This window comes from Eptatretus burgeri, chromosome 8, assembly GCF_056783735.1.
Source record: "Eptatretus burgeri isolate ZD-2024b chromosome 8, Ebu_testis_v1, whole genome shotgun sequence".
Classification (NCBI taxonomy): Eukaryota; Metazoa; Chordata; class Myxini; order Myxiniformes; family Myxinidae; genus Eptatretus; species Eptatretus burgeri.
In genome coordinates, this window is record NC_140968.1 from 66020289 (window position 1) to 66039634 (window position 19346).

General features: G+C 48.4%; 1 protein-coding gene across 4 annotated transcripts in view; it reads right to left on the reverse strand.

Moving 5' to 3' along the window:
* VPS50 (VPS50 subunit of EARP/GARPII complex) overlaps positions 1 to 18377 on the reverse strand; it is a 165808-nt gene extending 147431 nt beyond the window's left edge. The window contains exons 1-6 of one of the 4 annotated variants that reach the window (XR_015060993.1): positions 18153 to 18377; positions 16192 to 16263; positions 12209 to 12322; positions 11907 to 11978; positions 2949 to 3002; positions 2653 to 2723 (exon numbers count right to left, since the gene is read on the reverse strand). Coding sequence is in view for 3 of the 4 variants with exons in the window: in XM_085892352.1 (XP_085748478.1) it covers positions 2653 to 2723; positions 2949 to 3002; positions 11907 to 11978; positions 12209 to 12322; positions 16192 to 16263; positions 18153 to 18245 (476 nt within the window). In the remaining variant the exon portion in view is untranslated. The remainder of the gene's footprint in view (positions 1 to 2652; positions 2724 to 2948; positions 3003 to 11906; positions 11979 to 12208; positions 12323 to 16191; positions 16264 to 18152) is intronic. The other 3 variants (XM_085892352.1, XM_085892350.1, XM_085892351.1) reach the window with 3 other exon arrangements.
* Positions 18378 to 19346: the final 969 nt, after the last annotated feature.

Sequence of the window (19346 nt, forward strand, 5' to 3'; positions counted from 1 at the left end):
GGAATTGGGGGAAGATAAGAGATGGTGGTGAACAGCTGTTTTGAAGACCTGGAGGAAAGAGTGGGATTGAAGAGTGTGGGAGTTTGCTCCAAAGGTGGAAAAAAAAAGAAAAAGAGTGAAAGTGAGCGATGATTCTCGACTTTGGTAGTTTTACCAGAAGGGGGTTGCTGGAGAACCTTGAGCACCCTGCAGGAATATGGGGGGGAAGGAGACAGATCACAGATAAAGTGCGGTGGGGGGGGGGGGGTAAGGCCGGAGCGGAGACTGTAGAAGACAAAGACAACCAACCTCCCTGCGGTGAGAAAATGAGAGACCCAAATACTCAGCTTCATCGTGGGAGATACCTATGATCCTAAATGCCTTGGTTTCCACAGCATGAAGTCAATAAATTTGCGAGAAGGGAGCACCAGCCCAGAGGGGAGAGGACTCCATCAGGCTGCAGATGAAAGCTTTGTATGTGGTCAGAAGCTCAGGTGTGTCAAGGAAGGACTTTGCATGACAGAGGATTCCCAGTCAGCAACAACTGGCTTTTGAGGTCAGCTTGGAAATATGGCTTTCCCAGGATAGATCATGGCAGATAGTGAGACCCAGAAGCTTGAAATAATGGACTTCAAGAGGATTATTGAGAAAGTAGATGGGGGAGGTGGGGTGTATTCCAGACGGTCCTTTTGGAAAGACACAGTGAGAGTGTGAGATTTGTCAGGATTGAAAGACATGTTCCATGTGTTGGACCAGCTTATAATTTTATCCAGATTTGCAGAGAGTGAAGAGGCTGCTGCTTGCCATTCTGAGTGATGCGATGGTACGGCAGAGGGTGGAGTCATCATCAAAGAGATAAGGAGGATTTTCCAGAGTCAGAGAGATAGTTGATGAAAACCAGAAAAAGAACAAGGCCCAGAACACTGTCTCGAGAAATTCCAGCCTGGACAGGAATAGGAGATGAGTGAACACCATTAAGGGTCACACATTGACTGCGACAAGGAGAGGAAGTCTGTGTGCCATAAGTGGAGATGTGCTTGGATACCATAGGAAGAGAGTTTGGTGAGCAGGGCGGGGTGCCAGACCATATCGAAAGCACGTGATATGTCTACGGAGATGGCTATGATCTCATGTTTGGCAATGAGGAATTCCATTCATTGTTGGGAAAGCAGAAGCAGCATGTCCAGGGTAGAGTGACATGGTCTGAATCCAAATTGATGATCAGAAATCAAGCCATTGGAGAAGAGGAAGGATTTAATGTCAGAAGCAATGATGGATTCCATAACCTTGTTGATGATTAGGAGCAGCCTGATTGGTCTGCAAGTGCAGGGATTTGCTTTTGCACCTATTTTATGCAGAAAGGTAATGTTTGCTGATTTCCAAGCAGATGGCAGATGACTAAGTAAATGAGAGGGTGAATAGAACAGAGAGAGGGTGAGCAAGGGCAGCGGAGGTTTTTAGGAAACGGGAACTTTTTCCTCTAGGATTTTTGTGTATTTTGCTACATCAATTTTCCCTTCTATCCTGACAAGTGCCCCAGTTCCTGCTGATGAGAAACATCCCCTTAATGTGATGCTGCCACCACCATGCTTCACAGTAGGGATGGTGTTCTTTTGGTGATGTGCTGTGTTGGGTTTGCAACAAATGTAACATTTTGCATTTGGGCCAAAAATTCCCATTCTGGTTTCATCAGACCATAAAACTTTTGCCACATGGCTTCAGAATCTCTGGAGTGGTTTTTTGCACCACTCAAAAGGGACTCAAGGTTGGCTTTTTGAGTAATGGCTTCCTTCTTGCCACCCTACCCCACAGGCCAGACTTGTGGAGTGCTTGGCATGTTGTTGTCAAATGCACACAGTGACCAGTCTTTGCCATAAAGGCATGGACCTCTTTCAAAGTTCCCATTGGCCTCTCCGATCAGTCGCCTCCTTGCTTGGTCATCCAGTTTGGAGGGACTGCCTGATCTTGGCAGGGTATTGGTGGTACCATATACCTTCCACGTCTTATGATTGTCTTGACAATGCTCCAAGGGAAATTCAAGGCATTCAAAATATTTTTATACCCATCCCCTGATCTGTGCCTTTCCACAACTTTATCCTGGAGATCCTTTGAAAGCTCCTCGGTGATCATGGTTGAGTCTTTGCTGTGAGATGCACTTTCACTTGGAAGTTGTGGGTTATGATATGTAACTAAAGGTGGGAAAAGTGTGATTTAATGCTATTTAATTCCAGGCTTTAATGTAACAAAAAATGAAAAATTTTGAAAGGGGGTGTAGACTTTCTATAGGCATTGGATATATGAGACACGACACCACATATTGGATATGTTGAATTGCACGAGGGAACATCCCTTCGATTTGATGCCATTTTCGAAAATGCTCTCCCCGTGGTTCAGAGCTGGGCAATGGGCATGCATGGTGACACACAGGAAGTGAGTTGGGTTCATGTAAAAGCCACATTTAGACAAGGAAAAAAGGACAAAAAAACAAAACTTTTATTTTGCTGTCATTTTTCAGCATATTTGTTTCACCGATTAAGATACAATTGTACAACAGAAAAGTTTCCAAAGAAAATATGCAGTTTTGTGGTACATGTAGAAAAAAATTGTACATGCAATATACGACATACTTGCTCCTCCATGAGCCACAGATCACCGTATAAAAAAGTTCCGTACCTTCTCCCATTGGTGCAGACAGCTTTAGCTATGTGCAGATTGTCTAGCAGCTCCGTCACTCTTTGCAGCTCCTGCATGCAACAAAGGACACCGCTGAACATAATCATCATCGCTCGATGGCTCAGATCCTAAAGGCCACACATTAAAGTTCAAAATAAATACCTGCAACAATGAAGCAGCCTTTACAAGGGTTGATTGCCAGCTCATTTGTGGAGAAGGTACCACAGATAGCAAACTCATTTGCACAGGCATTGGGTTTAAGTGCAAACAATTGCCATGTCAGCAGTGTTATTTACCTGCATGTAAGCTGACTGCTTCTCCAGAATAAGGTCAGCCACTTTCTTCGATACCTGATGGAAAAAAAAAAAAAACAGAAAAAGCAAACTGCAATGCAGAACTTGTGAAATATTTACAAAGGGATAATTTCTTATATATCTAATTAAAGGTATGGTATTGCTTGCTGAAGCACTACGTTTTCAAAGACAAACATAAATTGAGGGCACAAAAGGGCTTAGGAAGCAACGTTTCATAACCTTAATTTCCACAACAGAACAAAGCTAGATTATACATGATACATCGACTGTAGCCATGGATCAAACAAAATATTTCTCCTACAGGTTTAGAAAAGCATATATTTCACTAAATTTGACCGATTTGGCTCTGGTACATTCAAGGAATTCAATTGGAAACTTCCAGCTGATGATGGCAGTAGCCCTTAACTTTTTTCTTTTTGTATGTATAAATATATATATAAATATATATATATATATATATATATATTGTTACAAATTTCGGTCCGCCCGGCGTGCGATCAGCCGAGTACCTCTAATGGCAGCCGCGTCACCCACCGGACGGACAATTCAGTCGTGACCCTCCTTGGAACTATCGCCAGGAGCTAGTCGCGGGTGGGTCTTTCGACCCCACCACAATCGTGCCAATCGGCCACTCGCGCAGGATAGGGTTGTTCGCCAAACTGGACCTACCTAAGTACCTGCGCGGGTAGTTAACCGGGCGATCGTACCTCGCCGCTGGCCGGCCAAGGACACGAACCGCTTAAGCGGTCCGTTCCGTGCTTCAGTGATAACCGAGAGGTCTTATCGCTGACCCCGACGGACGTGATTAGTTACCGGGTGCTTACACCCTTCTACCAATTCCTTCCATGATGTAAGATGGAGCTTTCAAACAAAGGAAAGGACGCAACGAAACGGGGAACAGTTCGACAAGTACATTTATTCCACACTCAGAAAAGGCAAGCACGTATTCACAGCCATACAGTAGGAATGCACGTATAACAGTCAAAGCAATGAAAGCAAGAATTACAACCGACTACAAGCAAAGGTTTATTTACATGCACTTAAACAGTTTCTACTTTACAAGACACGGCACCACAACACGCATTTACACAAAAGCAAAGGAAAGACCCCCTCAAAGTCAAGGGAGTCAGACTGGGCCCGTGGGCCTAATGCGCGTGGAACCTGGATGAGCGACCAGGTCCACGAAACCGAAGGGTCCTGCCCACGCCCACGTGGCGCGATGGCGGGCAAGCCGCAATGTCAGCGTCGTTGCGCCTGGCTTCGTGCCCCTGGCGTGGTCGGCGAGCTCTCTCCGGCGCTCCCCGTCTGCCTTTCCCGTCGGCTTTAAGCTCCGTCTCCCGACTCGACTGCCCCGCCGACACTGCAGACTTGACTTCGTCTCCCGACACTCCGCCGCTGCCACTCCACTGCTCCCACTTTGTTCTCTGCCGACGTACTGCGCACCTTGACTTCCCGCCTGACTTCCTGCGCCGAGCTGCGCCGTGCTCGCGCCTATATAGCCTGGGGGAGGGCGTATATGTAAATTTCTGGATCACAGCGGGTTCGGAGGCAGGGCTATACTACCCGATGCTCAGTCATTGGGCAGATGAGAAGGGGGCGTGAAGCATTCCTGATCCGCTTTTCGGGGCGAAAGGAACGCATTCACAGCGAGTTCGGAGGCAGGGCTACATTACCCGATGCTCGGTCATTGGACGAATGAAAAGGGGGCGTGAAGCATTCCTGATCTGCCTTTTGAGGCGAACAGAACACATTCACAGCCCATGGCACGACGTGTGGTAGAAAGGCGGAGGTGGTGGGAGTTTGGTCGTTGGCGGGCGTCGTTTGAGAATGGTGGTGAAGCGATGTTTGCGGGATGGAGTTGTGGAGGTAAAGAGGCGAAGGTGGTGGTTTTTGAGTTGTTGGCGGGCGTCGTTTGAGAATGGCGGTGAAGCGATGTTTGCGGGATGGAGTTGTGGAGGTAAAGAGGCGAAGGTGGTGGTGTTTGAGTTGTTGGGGGATTATTGGTCCAAAATAATGACAGAGAAAAGAAAAACGGCTAACTCAAAGGATCGCAGCCCGGTGAACACGGAAATTTCCTTTAAACAACGGTGGGGAGCTATCTGCACATAAACTTAGCGTCATAACTGATCGAAGGACCCTTTATGGTGTATTGCGAATTTCCATAGCCGTAACAATATATATATATATATACACACACACACACACACACACACACACACACACACACACACACACACACACACACCGTCAATGCTCATGGAAGAGCTAAGACACAGAATGGATCCGGATGAAACAGAAGAAAAGGAACAGCAGAAAAGAAGGGAGAAATTCCAACAGTAGGGTCGAGCGACAAAATACACGGAGAGAGACAACAAGGGATGCGACGGTAAGGTTCAAGGAGAGGAAGAGGAGAATGCAGGGTGTGGATAAGATGGATACAGAAGCAAACTAAACACGGGACTATAAAGATGTCTACCTTTCTAGATCCATCGTTACAGAACAGAGAGGAGTCATCAGCTTTTTGCTTAGTGTAGGTTTCAGCCTGGATGACATTTTTCGGAGAAATTACAGAATTACATGAAGGTGGTTCGAACAGTGGGTGGGAGGGGGGGGGTGAAAAAAGAGGAATAAATGAGTGGAGGTTGGAAGTGATTCTAGATTTTGGCAATTACACGAGAAGGGGGTTGCTGCTTCGTATCGGCTTAGCGGTGAGGGTGGCTGGCTTGGGATCTTCGGGTTCAGAGTTTAAGCCCCGTTGGCCGCTGAATTAACACCAGGGAGTTGACTGAGCCTGTCATTCTTCTGAGGTTGGCAAAAAGAGTACAAGCATACTGGTAATAGGGGCATTGCTTCAGCGGCAGAGCCACGTCCTCAGCCAATGATGCTTCCCGCAGCCACGTCCTCAGCCAATGATGCTTCCCGCAGCCACGTCCTCAGCCAATGATGCTTCCCGCAGCCACGTCCTCAGCCAATGATGCTTCCCGCAGCCACGTGCTATATACTGTTGCGGATCCGGGGTGGCGGGATTCTCACCTGACTCTTGGCGCCACCCTCACCACCGCAGTCTCCGGGATTTATAATGCCAGCTGGCTTGGCACAGGCCTCGGGTCACGCGTCTTCAATCGCGATACCAACGTAATCCTGGACCTTACCAGTTGGGGAAATAGAACCCTGGTTACAGACTGGCTTTGTCAGATGCCGAGCGTTTTCTGCCAGTCTGTAACCATTTTGGTTTTATATACCAATCGAACAGGTCGTTCCTCGACGTGTCACAAATTAATCCATAGCGGCAACTTCATACGAACCAACTAGATTTATTGGGGAACATCAGGGATCACAACACAAGCAAAATATTCACGACAATGTTATTAACAGTCTATAACCCGTTCTTAACTAGGGAACTACGGATTACGGGTTTTGAGGGGGTCCCTACCGAGATATGCCTTAAACAACATGCAGACAAGACAGACAGACAGCATGCAGACAAGACAGAGTACTTGGTGATGTTTCATGGATCGGAGTAAAGTGTAAAAAGCACGAATGTCGCTCGTAACAAGCCGATGTCCACGGATTTGAGCCCAAGCTTGAACACGCGGCGTGGCGAGACGGCGCTCGCCTTCCTTTTTCGCACCGCACGCGGTCTCCGCGCGCTCTGACCCCGCGTAAGGTCGACGGCACAAGACCGTCAGGTCAATGATGGGTTTCAGCTGATTTCTCTCAAGGTCCAGCATACAAGTCCAGGCCTGGCCTGTTCACCAGGCAAGGCCAAATCGAGGTTCCGGGCACCGGCAGGCTGAGTCGCTCGCTTCTCCAGGCCACAGAAGGCAGACCCGGCACGCCCAAGTCCAGTTTCTCTCCAGGCACAATCACCACTGTCTCTTCTTCGTTCGCTCGCTTCAAAGCCACTGGCTCCTCCCCTTTTCAAAGCCGACAAAACTCCTCCCCTTAGCTCCACCCCCCTCTCCAGGCCACTCCCCTCAGCTGACTGGGCAGGGCCTATCGTCTGGAGAGGGGAAGGAAGAAGAGGGAGCTCTCAATCCACCACCACTGCACAAACAATAAACAGCCTCTTACACCTCCCGACACACATGTAACATCCATTTTACCGAACAAGCCTAGCTAAACATGCATTTAATGGAGGATCTGAGCTAATCCTATATTTAGTAGCCTACTAAGGGCCATTTCTGTAACAATACGATGGACTAGGAGGAGGATGTGTTACTGGTGGACCACGTATGCCCTGCAGAAAGCTGGAGGGGGAGGGGGGAGAAAAAGCACAGAGATGGCAGAGAGTGCAAGACCAGAAATGAGGCAAAATAAGACAGAAAGACCATGGACCTGTCTGTGATGGGAAAGTGATGGGCCCATAGACTCAGCTTCATGGCAGGAGATTGAATGATCTTGAAGGCATTGGTTTCTACGACGTCAAGCTGAGCAAGGTGTGAGTCAGGGGCACCAGCCCAAAGGGGAGAGCAGTATTCCATCAAGCTGAAGATGAAGGCGGTGAAGTGGATAATAGTTCATGTGTGCCAATAAAAGGACTTTGTACGATAGAGGATGCCCAGTCGATGACAGACTTAGGAGACCAGATTTGAAATGTGGTTTGCCCAAGAAAGATCCTGGCTGAGAGTGAGACCGAGGAGTTTGAGTGACTTAACATCTTCAATACATCGATACTTTCTATGTATCATTGAACATAGAGGGGGTTTCCTTAAAATGGAAAGGAAGAAAAACTTGAAAAGACAAAGCAAATTTTAAAAAGAGGTTCTCCCCCCCCTCCCACCCCGCTTCACATGACCATGTCACTTCCCCACCCAAGAGCTTTCCGATGAGCTGCAGACAATCTTTCTCGGTCGAGCGGTTATTGTGTGGTTGGTTGACATACGTTTTGTGTATAATATATATATTGTCGCGTTGGAAGCTCGCAAACACAATATGCCTCAACGCCAGGATCTCTGATCCCACAAACAGCCGAAAGGTGGAAAGCTAAACTGCGTTCAAATACAAATTACCCTGTGCACGGAATCACCATATTATTCCCTAAGGTTATTCCCAAATGGCCAAATGTGGCAGCAGAACGAGCACGCGAGGCGAAAGATGGGAAAACGACTCTTAGCCTTTTTCAGGACTTATTTTCATGAAAAGAAAAGAGATGAGGGGAACGGAAACAAATCAAGCGACATGACAGACATGTGTAGGGAGAGGAAAAACAAGCAAACTTGCAAGCAATTTCAAAAAAAATTAATAATACTACCCCCTAAGGCACCACAGAAACAAGACTCTTACAGACGAAGGGGAAACAGGCAAGGAATCACTCCAGCCAAGCATGATGTGGATGTCACCGATGATACTAGGGAAGGTGGGTGAAGGCGTCAATATCGGGGAGTTGAGAATCCACTGTTCTCGCGGTCACCTGGCTAGTGAAGAGCGGCGAGGGAGAGCGAAGAGCGGCGAGGGCGAAGAGCGGCGAGGGAGGGGCGAACAACGGCGAGGGAGGGCGACAGGGGCGAAGAGCGGCGAGGGAGGGGCAAAGAGCGGCGAGGGAGGGGCGATGGGGGCAAAGAGCGGCGAGGGAGGGCGACGGGGCGAGGAGCGGCGAGAGGGGCGAAGGAGGCAAAGAGCGGCGAGGGAGGGCGAAGAGCGGCGAGGGAGGGCGAAGAGCGGCGAGGGAGGGCGAAGAGCGGCGAGGGAGGGCGAAGAGCGGCGAGGGAGGGCGAAGAGCGGCGAGGGAGGGCGAAGGGCGGCGAGGGAGGGCGAAGAGCGGCGAGGGAGGGCGAAGAGCGGCGAGGGAGGGCGAAGAGCGGCGAGGGAGGGCGAAGAGCGGCGAGGGAGGGCGAAGAGCGGCGAGGGAGGGCGAAGAGCGGCGAGGGAGGGCGAAGAGCGGCGAGGGAGGGCGACGGGGGCGAAGAGCGGCGAGGGAGGGCGACGGGGGTGAAGAGCGGCGAGGGAGGGCGACGGGGGTGAAGAGCGGCGAGGGAGGGCGACGGGGGTGAAGAGCGGCGAGGGTGAAGAGCGGCGAGGGAGGGCGACGGGGGTGAAGAGCGGCGAGGGAGGGCGACGGGGGTGAAGAGCGGCGAGGGAGGGCGACGGGGTGAAGAGCGGTGAGGGAGGGAGACGGGGGCGAAGAGTGGCGAGAGGGCGAAGAGCAGCCAGGGAGGGGCGACGGGGGTGAAGAGCGGCGAGGGAGGGAGACGGGGCGAAGAGCGGCGAGGGAGGGCGACGGGGCGAAGAGCGGCGAGGGAGGGCGACGGGGGTGAAGAGCGGCGAGGGAGGGCGACGGGGGTGAAGAGCGGCGAGGGAGGGCGACGGGGTGAAGAGCGGCGAGGGTGAAGAGCGGCGAGGGAGGGCGACGGGTGTGAAGAGCGGCGAGGGAGGGCGACGGGGGTGAAGAGCGGCGAGGGAGGGCGACGGGGGTGAAGAGCGGTGAGGGAGGGAGACGGGGGCGAAGAGTGGCGAGAGGGCGAAGAGCAGCCAGGGAGGGGCGACGGGGGTGAAGAGCGGCGAGGGAGGGAGACGGGGCGAAGAGCGGCGAGGGAGGGCGACGGGGGCGAAGAGCGAGCATGCGTGTGCCAGTTTTTATCAGCCTCGCACCAACCACAGCTGATCCTCACTGGTCGCTCATTTTTGGAAAAATTTGTTCCTTTTTCGAAAAAAAAAGAAAAAGAAAAAGAAAAGCAGATGAAGCTGTTTGGAGTACCGAGGAATCCAAATAATCGGTGAAGGATTGTCCAGAGTACAAATTGTCCTTGTCCAACATCATAAGGACAGCATCTTTCTCTTGATAGCTTCTGTGTCGTCAAGCTCAAAGTAATAGGGCTGAATTGAGAAAACTTCAATGCTGCTAACAGCAGCAAAACCACTGTGCAGCACTTCCTCATCCTCAACAGCAACAGATGAAATAGAACTGCTGTTAAAACGAATATCACAAACATCAAATTCATCATTTTCACAGTGCGAAAGTTCAGAAGAACTCGAATGGTCAGCCATTGCTATTGGACTTGAGCATACCAGTAACAACCTGGAGGCAAAGTGTTCCATGTTTCAGTTTCACCTTTGCAGAGGGTATACTTCCAGTCCAACAATGCATTAAACGATAATTTCTCCAACTTATCGATCGTAAATAATGAGTTCCATACCGGGGACGGTCTTTGGACTTAATTATACTGAACAAAAATATAAACGCACCAACCTAAATATCTAAGTCAAGATTGCCATTATGGGAAAATGGTCAAACTGATGATATGTTTGAGCAATGGTTCCTTTGTTTTGCTCAAGACAGATGTTCCCATTGAAATTGACCACTCTGAGTGTGTGGACTCACACGTTGAGTAATCCTTCCCATGAGCACCATGGGGCTTGACAGAGTGATGGTCAGTGAGCGTGACCAGGACACAAACACTCCCTATAGCTTGCCCTATAAAAGGCCTCCCCAAAATGTCGACTGGTGCCAAATGTCAACATGCCACAGATGTCACAAATCTTGAAGGAGCGCGCCATTGGCATGCTGAATGCTGGGACGTCAGTACGGGCCGTTGCAGCACACTTCAATGTCCACCACTCCACGATTAGCCACCTGAGAACGCGCCTCAGAGAGACTGGAAGCACCGTGAACCGCCCACATGCCCGGCGACCACGTGTGACCACCGCCGGTCAGGATCGTCACATGAGGCTGCAACATCTCCGGGATCGACTCCGACCGGCCACGAGGACTGCCGATGAGACTGTCGGGCTGCATAACAGGCGCATTTCAGCCCAGACGGTGCATAACCGCTTGAGGGAGGCCAACCTCCGAGCCCGCCGACCACACCGGGGACTCGACCTCACTGCAGTCCGGCGTCAGACCCGACTGAACTGGGCCAATGTTCACTTGCGCTGGACCCTCGCACGATGGAGGAGAGTGCTGCTCACCGATGAGTCGTGGTTCCAGCTGTATCGGGCTGATGGCGGACTCCGCGTCTGGCGTCGGGCTGGGGAGCGCTACACTGACGCCAATGTCCTTCGTCGGGTGTCACACAGTGGTGCCAGTGTTATGGTGTGGGCAGGCATATGCCATGGAGAGTGCATCTTGATCGACGCGTACGACAACGTTACGCAGTCCCAGAGAACGTCCGCCAGCTCCGTGTGGCTCTCCAGGAGGAATGGGAAAACATCCCTCAGGCCACCATCGATAATCTGGTGATGTCCATGCGCCGGAGATGCACCGCTCTGCGCGACGCCAACGGTGGACACACCCGCTACTGACTGTGTGAACTCTGACAGTGACACCTCGGTTGTGTCGGCTGTTGTAGCGCAAAGACTGTCGCCAGAATTCTCAAGGAACTCTTTGAAATTTAATGCTCAATTGTCATGGATTCTACAACCAAATTGTTGTGAAGATTTAGTATTAATGAGTTCGAGGTAAAATAGTAACAATCGCTTGGTGCGTTTATATTTTTGTTCAGTATATATTTATTTTTGACACTTTATTTTTTTTTCCAGACCAGGCACGACAGGCAGGTCAATAATGAGCCTGCTGGGCTTTTATTGGCACTCCCTCACCAACACGGTACCTCTCCTGAGATTAGATCAGTTTACACAAACCTAGCATTCACATACTTCATACCCCTCTTCCTTCACAACCTTTGAGATGCCAGTCCAGTATTCTCACCATGAGACAAACACCATACCCAAGGCTTAACAATCATAAATAATGACATTTGAGAGATGCCAATCTAATGTGAGCACTCGTTTCCTGATACTGCAACCCATGTTCAAATCCTATATGCAGTGATTTGTTCACCAAGTAGCAATACCTAGATGGTTCATCATGTGATAATACTGCACATTAACAATTACAGTCGATGTAAAAGTAACTTCCTGACACTTTGGACACCATCAAAAAAATAAAAACCTCTGATAATGGAAATCAAGGCATAGAAAGAAATAGAACTGTCAACTCACAACCGCTTGCTGGCGGCAAAGCTGGTCACGATATTCTTCAAGCATTGGCAGCTGCAGCACATCGGGGAGTTTCTGGGAACGGGAATATGACATTATTTAAACCAACAGTACTCGGGAACGCTCATGGCTATTGCTATTGTTTTAGCTTTAGATACAGCCCCTAAACAGCCCTTTAGCCCCCCCCCCTCCCCTTTACAAGTCCTACATTTAAATATTCCACAATTAATCACAGGTATTGAAAAGCACAAGACATGTCAATCACAGGTCTATGCAGGATAACCAAGGTCGAGTATGAACCTTACCTCAAGCTCATATACAACTGGATCGAAGGATTCATCATTGAAGTAAACCTTCTCAATGCTGTCCACAATTTCCTGTTCAGCTTCAGGATTAATTGGCGTTTCCCTCAAGCCATCCTGTATCAGGTCGAGTGACAATGTTAGCTTTTGTGTAAATGGAGCACAATAATCAAGTCAGATTATACCATCACACACACCAGCAAACATACAGGAGGGATTTAAAAACTGATTAAAGTGTCACCACTAGGTCTCAGAGGTTGGTGGTTTGAACCCCGGTCATCACACAAAATACATTAAAAATGGTGCGTATTGCTTCTTTGCTTTACACTCAGCATTTTAAAAGGATACGAGACACCCGTGAACCCGTTGTGACAGCGGTTGATGAAAAAAAAAATCATTTCAAGAAAAAAAAAATATCTCCAGTGAACCATATCATTGAGGTTGTTTGCATTGATCAAATACTCCCAAAGAGTACTTGACTGATATGAATCGGGAATTGATGTCTTTTGTTTTTCGTTACCCGATTTGAACGAAACTTGATACTGCACATCGCAGAATGGTGAGTAAGGTGGCCCTAAAAATTTTTGCGCTATCGTGTACCGTTTTGGCTGTATTTCGGGAACACGGATACAAGATGAGAGTTTTAGTAATTATATAGATAGTATAAACAACCATAGGTTGCTAACAATAGCATAGGTTTTTATGGGCCTAATGATCTCGTGCATTGAAGTTCCTTGTAAGGGAACATTTATTATATATTAGTATGAGTAGTAGTAGTGGTAGTTGCACCACCGAAAGTGGACGGAGGTTATGTTATGTTTTCACCCCTGTTTGTCTGTTTTTGTACAGGATGTTTCAAAAAGTTATGGATGGATTCAGAGGAAACTTGTTGAACAGGTTGGGTTGTGTGACAAGGACGAATAGATTTGATTTCGGTGAACATCTGGATCTGGGTGAGATAATCGTTTAAGTAATTATTTCCCTTTGAGAGATGGGGCAAAAAAACAATAAATATCATATTTCAAAAAGTTGTGGACAGGTTATTCCAAAACTTGGTGGATGAGTTGGGTCGGTGACAAGAACAAACCGATTCGGCTTTGGTTGAGGTCTGGATTCAGATCCGACCCATCAGTGGGATACAAAATGTGAACTGTTCAGCCAAGCAGAGGACTGTGCTCTACCAAGTGCCGTTGTTATTTTTATTATCAGTAATAGGTATCCACAACCATGTTCCTTCACCTCCCCTCCCCCCGCCTTGCACCCTCACTTCTTCTTTTCCTCCTTACGCCCTAACTTCTTTTCCCCCCTTGTGCCCTGTGGAAGAAATAAATTTAATTATATTCATGTATTCTCAATTTGATTATCCTTTGTTTTTAACAGTATAGACTAAAGTGTTACTTTGGTCCTGGAATAAAATTGACTGCCAGTACAATCTCTTTTTTCAGCCTTTTGACCACCATAGTGATGTCGATGATATACAAGCAAGATAAAATGGTATCTTAGGAAATCTTACGTGCTTCATCTCAAAATAAATATATATATATATATATATATATATATATATATATATATATATATATATATATATAAATATATATATATATATATGTCCAAATGAGTATTTCCAATGTTTAAATGAAACTGCTCTGCTGCTCAAGAGAAGGACGCTTTGCTGCTAATGCCTATTTTCTGATGGTAATTAAATAACTCCTGAAAGGCGATTGCAACAGATGCCTTGTTGTCCAAGGATGATTATGTGACAGCATGAAATGGAATGTCATATTTTGAGAATCTGGTTACTCAATGGTGAACGAAAGGTATGATCAAAGTTATAGGCTTGTGTCTCTATTCACTCAGCCTCTTCATATTTTGTCTTAAAGAGCTGGTTTTGGGTCGCTGATGACGTCACGTGATTCGAAGGTTGTAATCACAATAATAATAATCGTTGGGTATTTATTTTCTGACATTTGAAACTCAAAATTTGATAAAATTAACTTATAAGTCAAAACTTTTGTCAGTGATCGAAAAACAGACCGGAATTTACCGAAGATGCTATGACGTCACGTTCTCCGAAAACTCCGTGAACATTCGGAAACAGCGTGTGAACAATGGCGTGATGCGAATCAGAGAGCGATTTCAGCGGCGATGAAATTGAGTGTTTTCATTCTGATATTGCCGAGGACGAGTCGGAGGATGATGGGAATTTATACTATGGAGTTTCTGGCCCTGAGCCATATAAATTTGAGCCACTTGAAAGTGCCAGAAAACGGCCTATTTCGTGTACAAGTGGCAGGACTGACTGTCCGGCAGTTCACACTGACAGACTCCACCAGACAGATTGGTTTGTAGATTTTCATTTTCTTGTTCGATGCATAAAATAATGTAAAGTTTGATTCGTCTGTGACTTGATATAATTATTTTTAACCCTCTAGTCACTCAAGAGTCATAAATATAATGAATCGTCGCTTCTTCCCAGCCACCTTGTCAGTATGCTGAGGAGTGTTTCCTCGCTTGAGAGGTGGCACAGTGTGAGAAGATGAAGCAGGAGCCAGCTGAGGAGGAGAAAGCTGAATGGTGGGCACAGCGTCACGCTTCAGTCTCACCTGAGCAGTTCTTTTGAAACAGAGCTCACTCACTGCGTTGCCTTCGTAATCCTCAGCTGTGAAATGGTCACCACAAATGACTAGTCGATCCAAAGGGTCCTCTTTATCCGTTTTCTTTGGAGGAAAAGTCGCCCGTTTTGTTTGTACAAATCTTATCCACTGCCGGCGAATGTTTGATTCCTTCGGGAATCGGTGGGAGCGATTACCCGTTTTCCAGCCATTTTCGCAAAACATGACGACACACGTACGAGGCATGATGTACAAATATCCAAATAACTTTGTTCTACAATAATTCAAAATAAAAAAGGATAATACAGAGAGTTGCAAGCTCAAAAAAAAAGCGAAAGAACGGCCCGCTGAACTGGACACTTCTACAATGAGCGAGTGAGCGTCCGCTTTGCTTTGGAGAACGTGACGTCACCATCCATATATGGCACGCGGCTGTTTTTTTCAACAGCCTCAAGAAATAACAACTTTGGAGTTAACTTTCATTAATTTTACCAATCGGCAACCACAATAGTTTGCATCGAACTATTTAATGCACATATAATCATGTTGATAAATTTTCAGAACATGTTTGGTGACCCGCAACCTGCTCTTTAGCTTTGTTGTCACCCTCTCCTTCTCACGGCCAGCCTCGTATTCCCATACTACAATCATGATCTGAGCGCGTCTATCATCGCTTCCCTCCCAAAGTGGCCATGTCTGCAGTTCCATCTCTCATGCCTGCCGGCTCCCCCTCTCCCCCTCATTCACCCTTGCCAGACGTTTAGCTCTCCCATGTCTTTTGCTGTTCATAACAGTATAAAAACAATTGCTCTGTGCATATTGGGCAGAAAGAGGATAGTGTTTGTTTTTGCTCATCTTGTTATCCTTTTTCCCATGCACATGTTTGTTGTTAATAAACGGTTTCAGACTCCGAAAGAGAACTGAATTCTTCCACAGCCCTAACTTCTTCTTTTTCCCCCCTTTCACCCTCAATTCTTCTTTCCCCCCCCCCCTTGCACCCTCAGTACTTCTCCCCCCCCCCTATTGCACCCTCACCTTTTGACCTTTATTGGCTTTTAAATTATTTTCTCTGCAACCGCTTGAGCGATCCACACTAAACCTTCACCACAGGAATGCCAACCATGGAGATTTTTTTTTAAGTTACATGATGAATGGATGGGAAATGCGGGCGGCGTTCCAAAGTCTTCCATAGGTTTTCCATAGGCATGATGAGTTGCAGGCGTTTCACGTACCAGGAATAAACACCCTCGACCAAGGTCCCAGCCAAATTTCTATTTTCTGGAAACGATGCATTTATAAATGACCTGACAATAAACCACGTGCACCGACCAAGTCCTTCTCCAAGGATCCTTCATTTCAAACAGTTCATGATACCTTCTGCACAACTCTGGAAACCTCTGACAGCATCCGACTCTCACCCGCACGTTCTGGGACGTTTTTGGGAGCCTGGTCAGAGAAAAGGAAAAACAATGAACACTCACTGTGAAAAATTAAAGGGAAATTACTGTAATTGGTATTTCTCATTTGTGGTGTGTGCGTGTGCGTGTGCGTTGTACGTGCATGTGTATGTGTACGTGTGTGCATGTGTGCATGTGTGCGTGTGTACGTGTGCGTGTGCGTGTGCGTGTACGTGGTGTGCGACTTGTGCGTGTGTGTACGTGGTGTGCGTGGTGTACGTGGTGTGCGACTTGTGCGTGTGTGTACGTGGTGTGCGTGGTGTACGTGGTGTGCGACTTGTGCGTGTGTGTACGTGGTTTACGTGTTGTACGTGGTGTACGTGGTGCGCGTGTGTGTGCGTGGTGCGCGTGTGTGTGTGCGTGGTGCGCGTGTGTGTGCGTGGTGCGCGTGTGTGTGCGTGGTGCGCGTGTGTGTGCGTGGTGCGCGTGTGTGTGCGTGGTGCGCGTGTGTGTGCGTGGTGCGCGTGTGTGTGCGTGGTGCGCGTGTGTGTGCGTGGTGCGCGTGTGTGTGCGTGGTGCGCGTGTGTGTGCGTGGTGCGCGTGTGTGTGCGTGGTGCGCGTGTGTGTGCGTGGTGCGCGTGTGTGTGCGTGGTGCGCGTGTGTGTGCGTGGTGCGCGTGTGTGTGCGTGGTGCGCGTGTGTGTGCGTGGTGCGCGTGTGTGTGCGTGGTGCGCGTGTGTGTGCGTGGTGCGCGTGTGTGTGCGTGGTGCGCGTGTGTGTGCGTGGTGCGCGTGTGTGTGCGTGGTGCGCGTGTGTGTGCGTGGTGCGCGTGTGTGTGCGTGGTGCGCGTGTGTGTGCGTGGTGCGCGTGTGTGTGCGTGGTGCGCGTGTGTGTGCGTGGTGCGCGTGTGTGTGCGTGGTGCGCGTGTGTGTGCGTGGTGCGCGTGTGTGTGCGTGGTGCGCGTGTGTGTGCGTGGTGCGCGTGTGTGTGCGTGGTGCGCGTGTGTGTGCGTGGTGCGCGTGTGTGTGCGTGGTGCGCGTGTGTGTGCGTGGTGCGCGTGTGTGTGCGTGGTGCGCGTGTGTGTGCGTGGTGCGCGTGTGTGTGCGTGGTGCGCGTGTGTGTGCGTGGTGCGCGTGTGTGTGCGTGGTGCGCGTGTGTGTGCGTGGTGCGCGTGTGTGTGCGTGGTGCGCGTGTGTGTGCGTGGTGCGCGTGTGTGTGCGTGGTGCGCGTGTGTGTGCGTGGTGCGCGTGTGTGTGCGTGGTGCGCGTGTGTGTGCGTGGTGCGCGTGTGTGTGCGTGGTGCGCGTGGTGCGCGTGGTGCGCGTGGTGCGCGTGGTGCGCGTGGTGCACGTGGTGCGCGTGGTGTACGTGGTGTGCGTGGTGTGCGTGGTGTGCGTGTGTGTACGTGGTGTGCGTGGTGCGCGTGGTGTACGTGGTGTACGTGGTGTACGTGGTGTGCGTGGTGTGCGTGGTGTGCGTGTGTGTACGTGGTGTACGTGGTGTACGTGGTGTACGTGGTGTACGTGGTGTACGTGGTGTGCGTGGTGTGCGTGGTGTGCGTGGTGTACGTGGTGTACGTGGTGTACGTGGTGTGCGTGTGTGTACGTGGTGTGCGTGGTGCGCGTGGTGCGCGTGGTGTACGTGGTGTACGTGGTGTACGTGGTGTACGTGGTGTGCGTGGTGTGCGTGGTGTGCGTGTGTGTACGTGGTGTACGTGGTGTACGTGGTGTACGTGGTGTGCGTGGTGTGCGTGGTGTGCGTGGTGTACGTGGTGTACGTGGTGTACGTGGTGTGCGTGTGTGTCCCAAACTCTGCCGTTCCCTCGTGCTGGAGGACGGACAGACCAGTGAGAATCATGAATGGAATGGCGGACACGGACAGCACAGTTAACACGGCAGGAGAGTTAAAAATCCCGAGTCCGGTCCCATCGAGTCACGTACCTGGCGAATCATCAATGACTTGATTCGATGCATGACTGCGATGTTCAGGACGCTGCAAGTTTCCGGGACAAGTGATGACGACACCAAGGACATGTAAATGTGATGTTAATGATATTTTTAATGTTTGAATTAAATAATATATCTCAAATCTCCCACGATGTCTTTCAATTCCCAATGTCCCTTCAAACAGTGTTTTTTTTAATGAAAGACCTTAATAACAGCTTCATAATAATATACTTTGAAATCAGGAAATATTGACGTGGGAATGACGTATTTGATGAAAGGCGTCATGAATAGTACTGATATAAATTACTTTTCCACTTCAATTGTAATAGATAAACGAATTAACGGGATTGTGAATGTGAAAATTCGAGGCACATTGTAAATTTACACGTTGAACAGTAATTTTAATTTGACTTATACACCGCTCAGGAACAAGACTGACTGAATAGGAAATATTGCTTTCCCGATTTGTTATGTGACGGATTTATTTAAAAGACAGCAAACTTCACTTCCAAACGTGTTTCATGTTTATCTATAAGTCTCATTGACGATGTCAAATGAAGTAAAACACGCGAAAATATATATATATATATATATATATATATATATATATATATATATATATATATATATATATATATATATATATATATATATATATATATATATATATATATTAGATGACGAGCGTGGATTGGCTCGCTGCGCTCGTCTCTCCATACGTCATTGCAGAGATTGACGTCACAGATTTGCCGTGTTGGCATGATTTGCACCATTCATAATAGAAAGATTTATTTTGTACAAATTTATTTGTAATATTGATGATATTATATTTATTTGAAATTTATTTGTGATATAAGAAGGTCCAAGTGGTCTAAACTCTAAATGGTCAACGGTCTCAGCTGTCTAATCTGTCTGAAGAGTGTAAAGGGTCTAAATGGTGTTAAGGTCGAAGCGGTCTAAAGGGTCTTTTGGTTAGGGTCTTCTGGGTCTTCAGGGTCCTTTGGGTCTTTTTGGGTCTTCAGGCTCCTTTGGGTCTTTACGGACTTTGGTGTCCTTGGGGACTTATAGGTCCTTGTGGACTTTTGGGTTATCTGGGTCTTTTGGGTCTTTAGAGGTCGTAAGGGTCTTTAGGGGTCTAAACAGTCTTTGGGGGTCTTCAGGGTCTGCAGGTTCTTTTGGGTTTCAGGG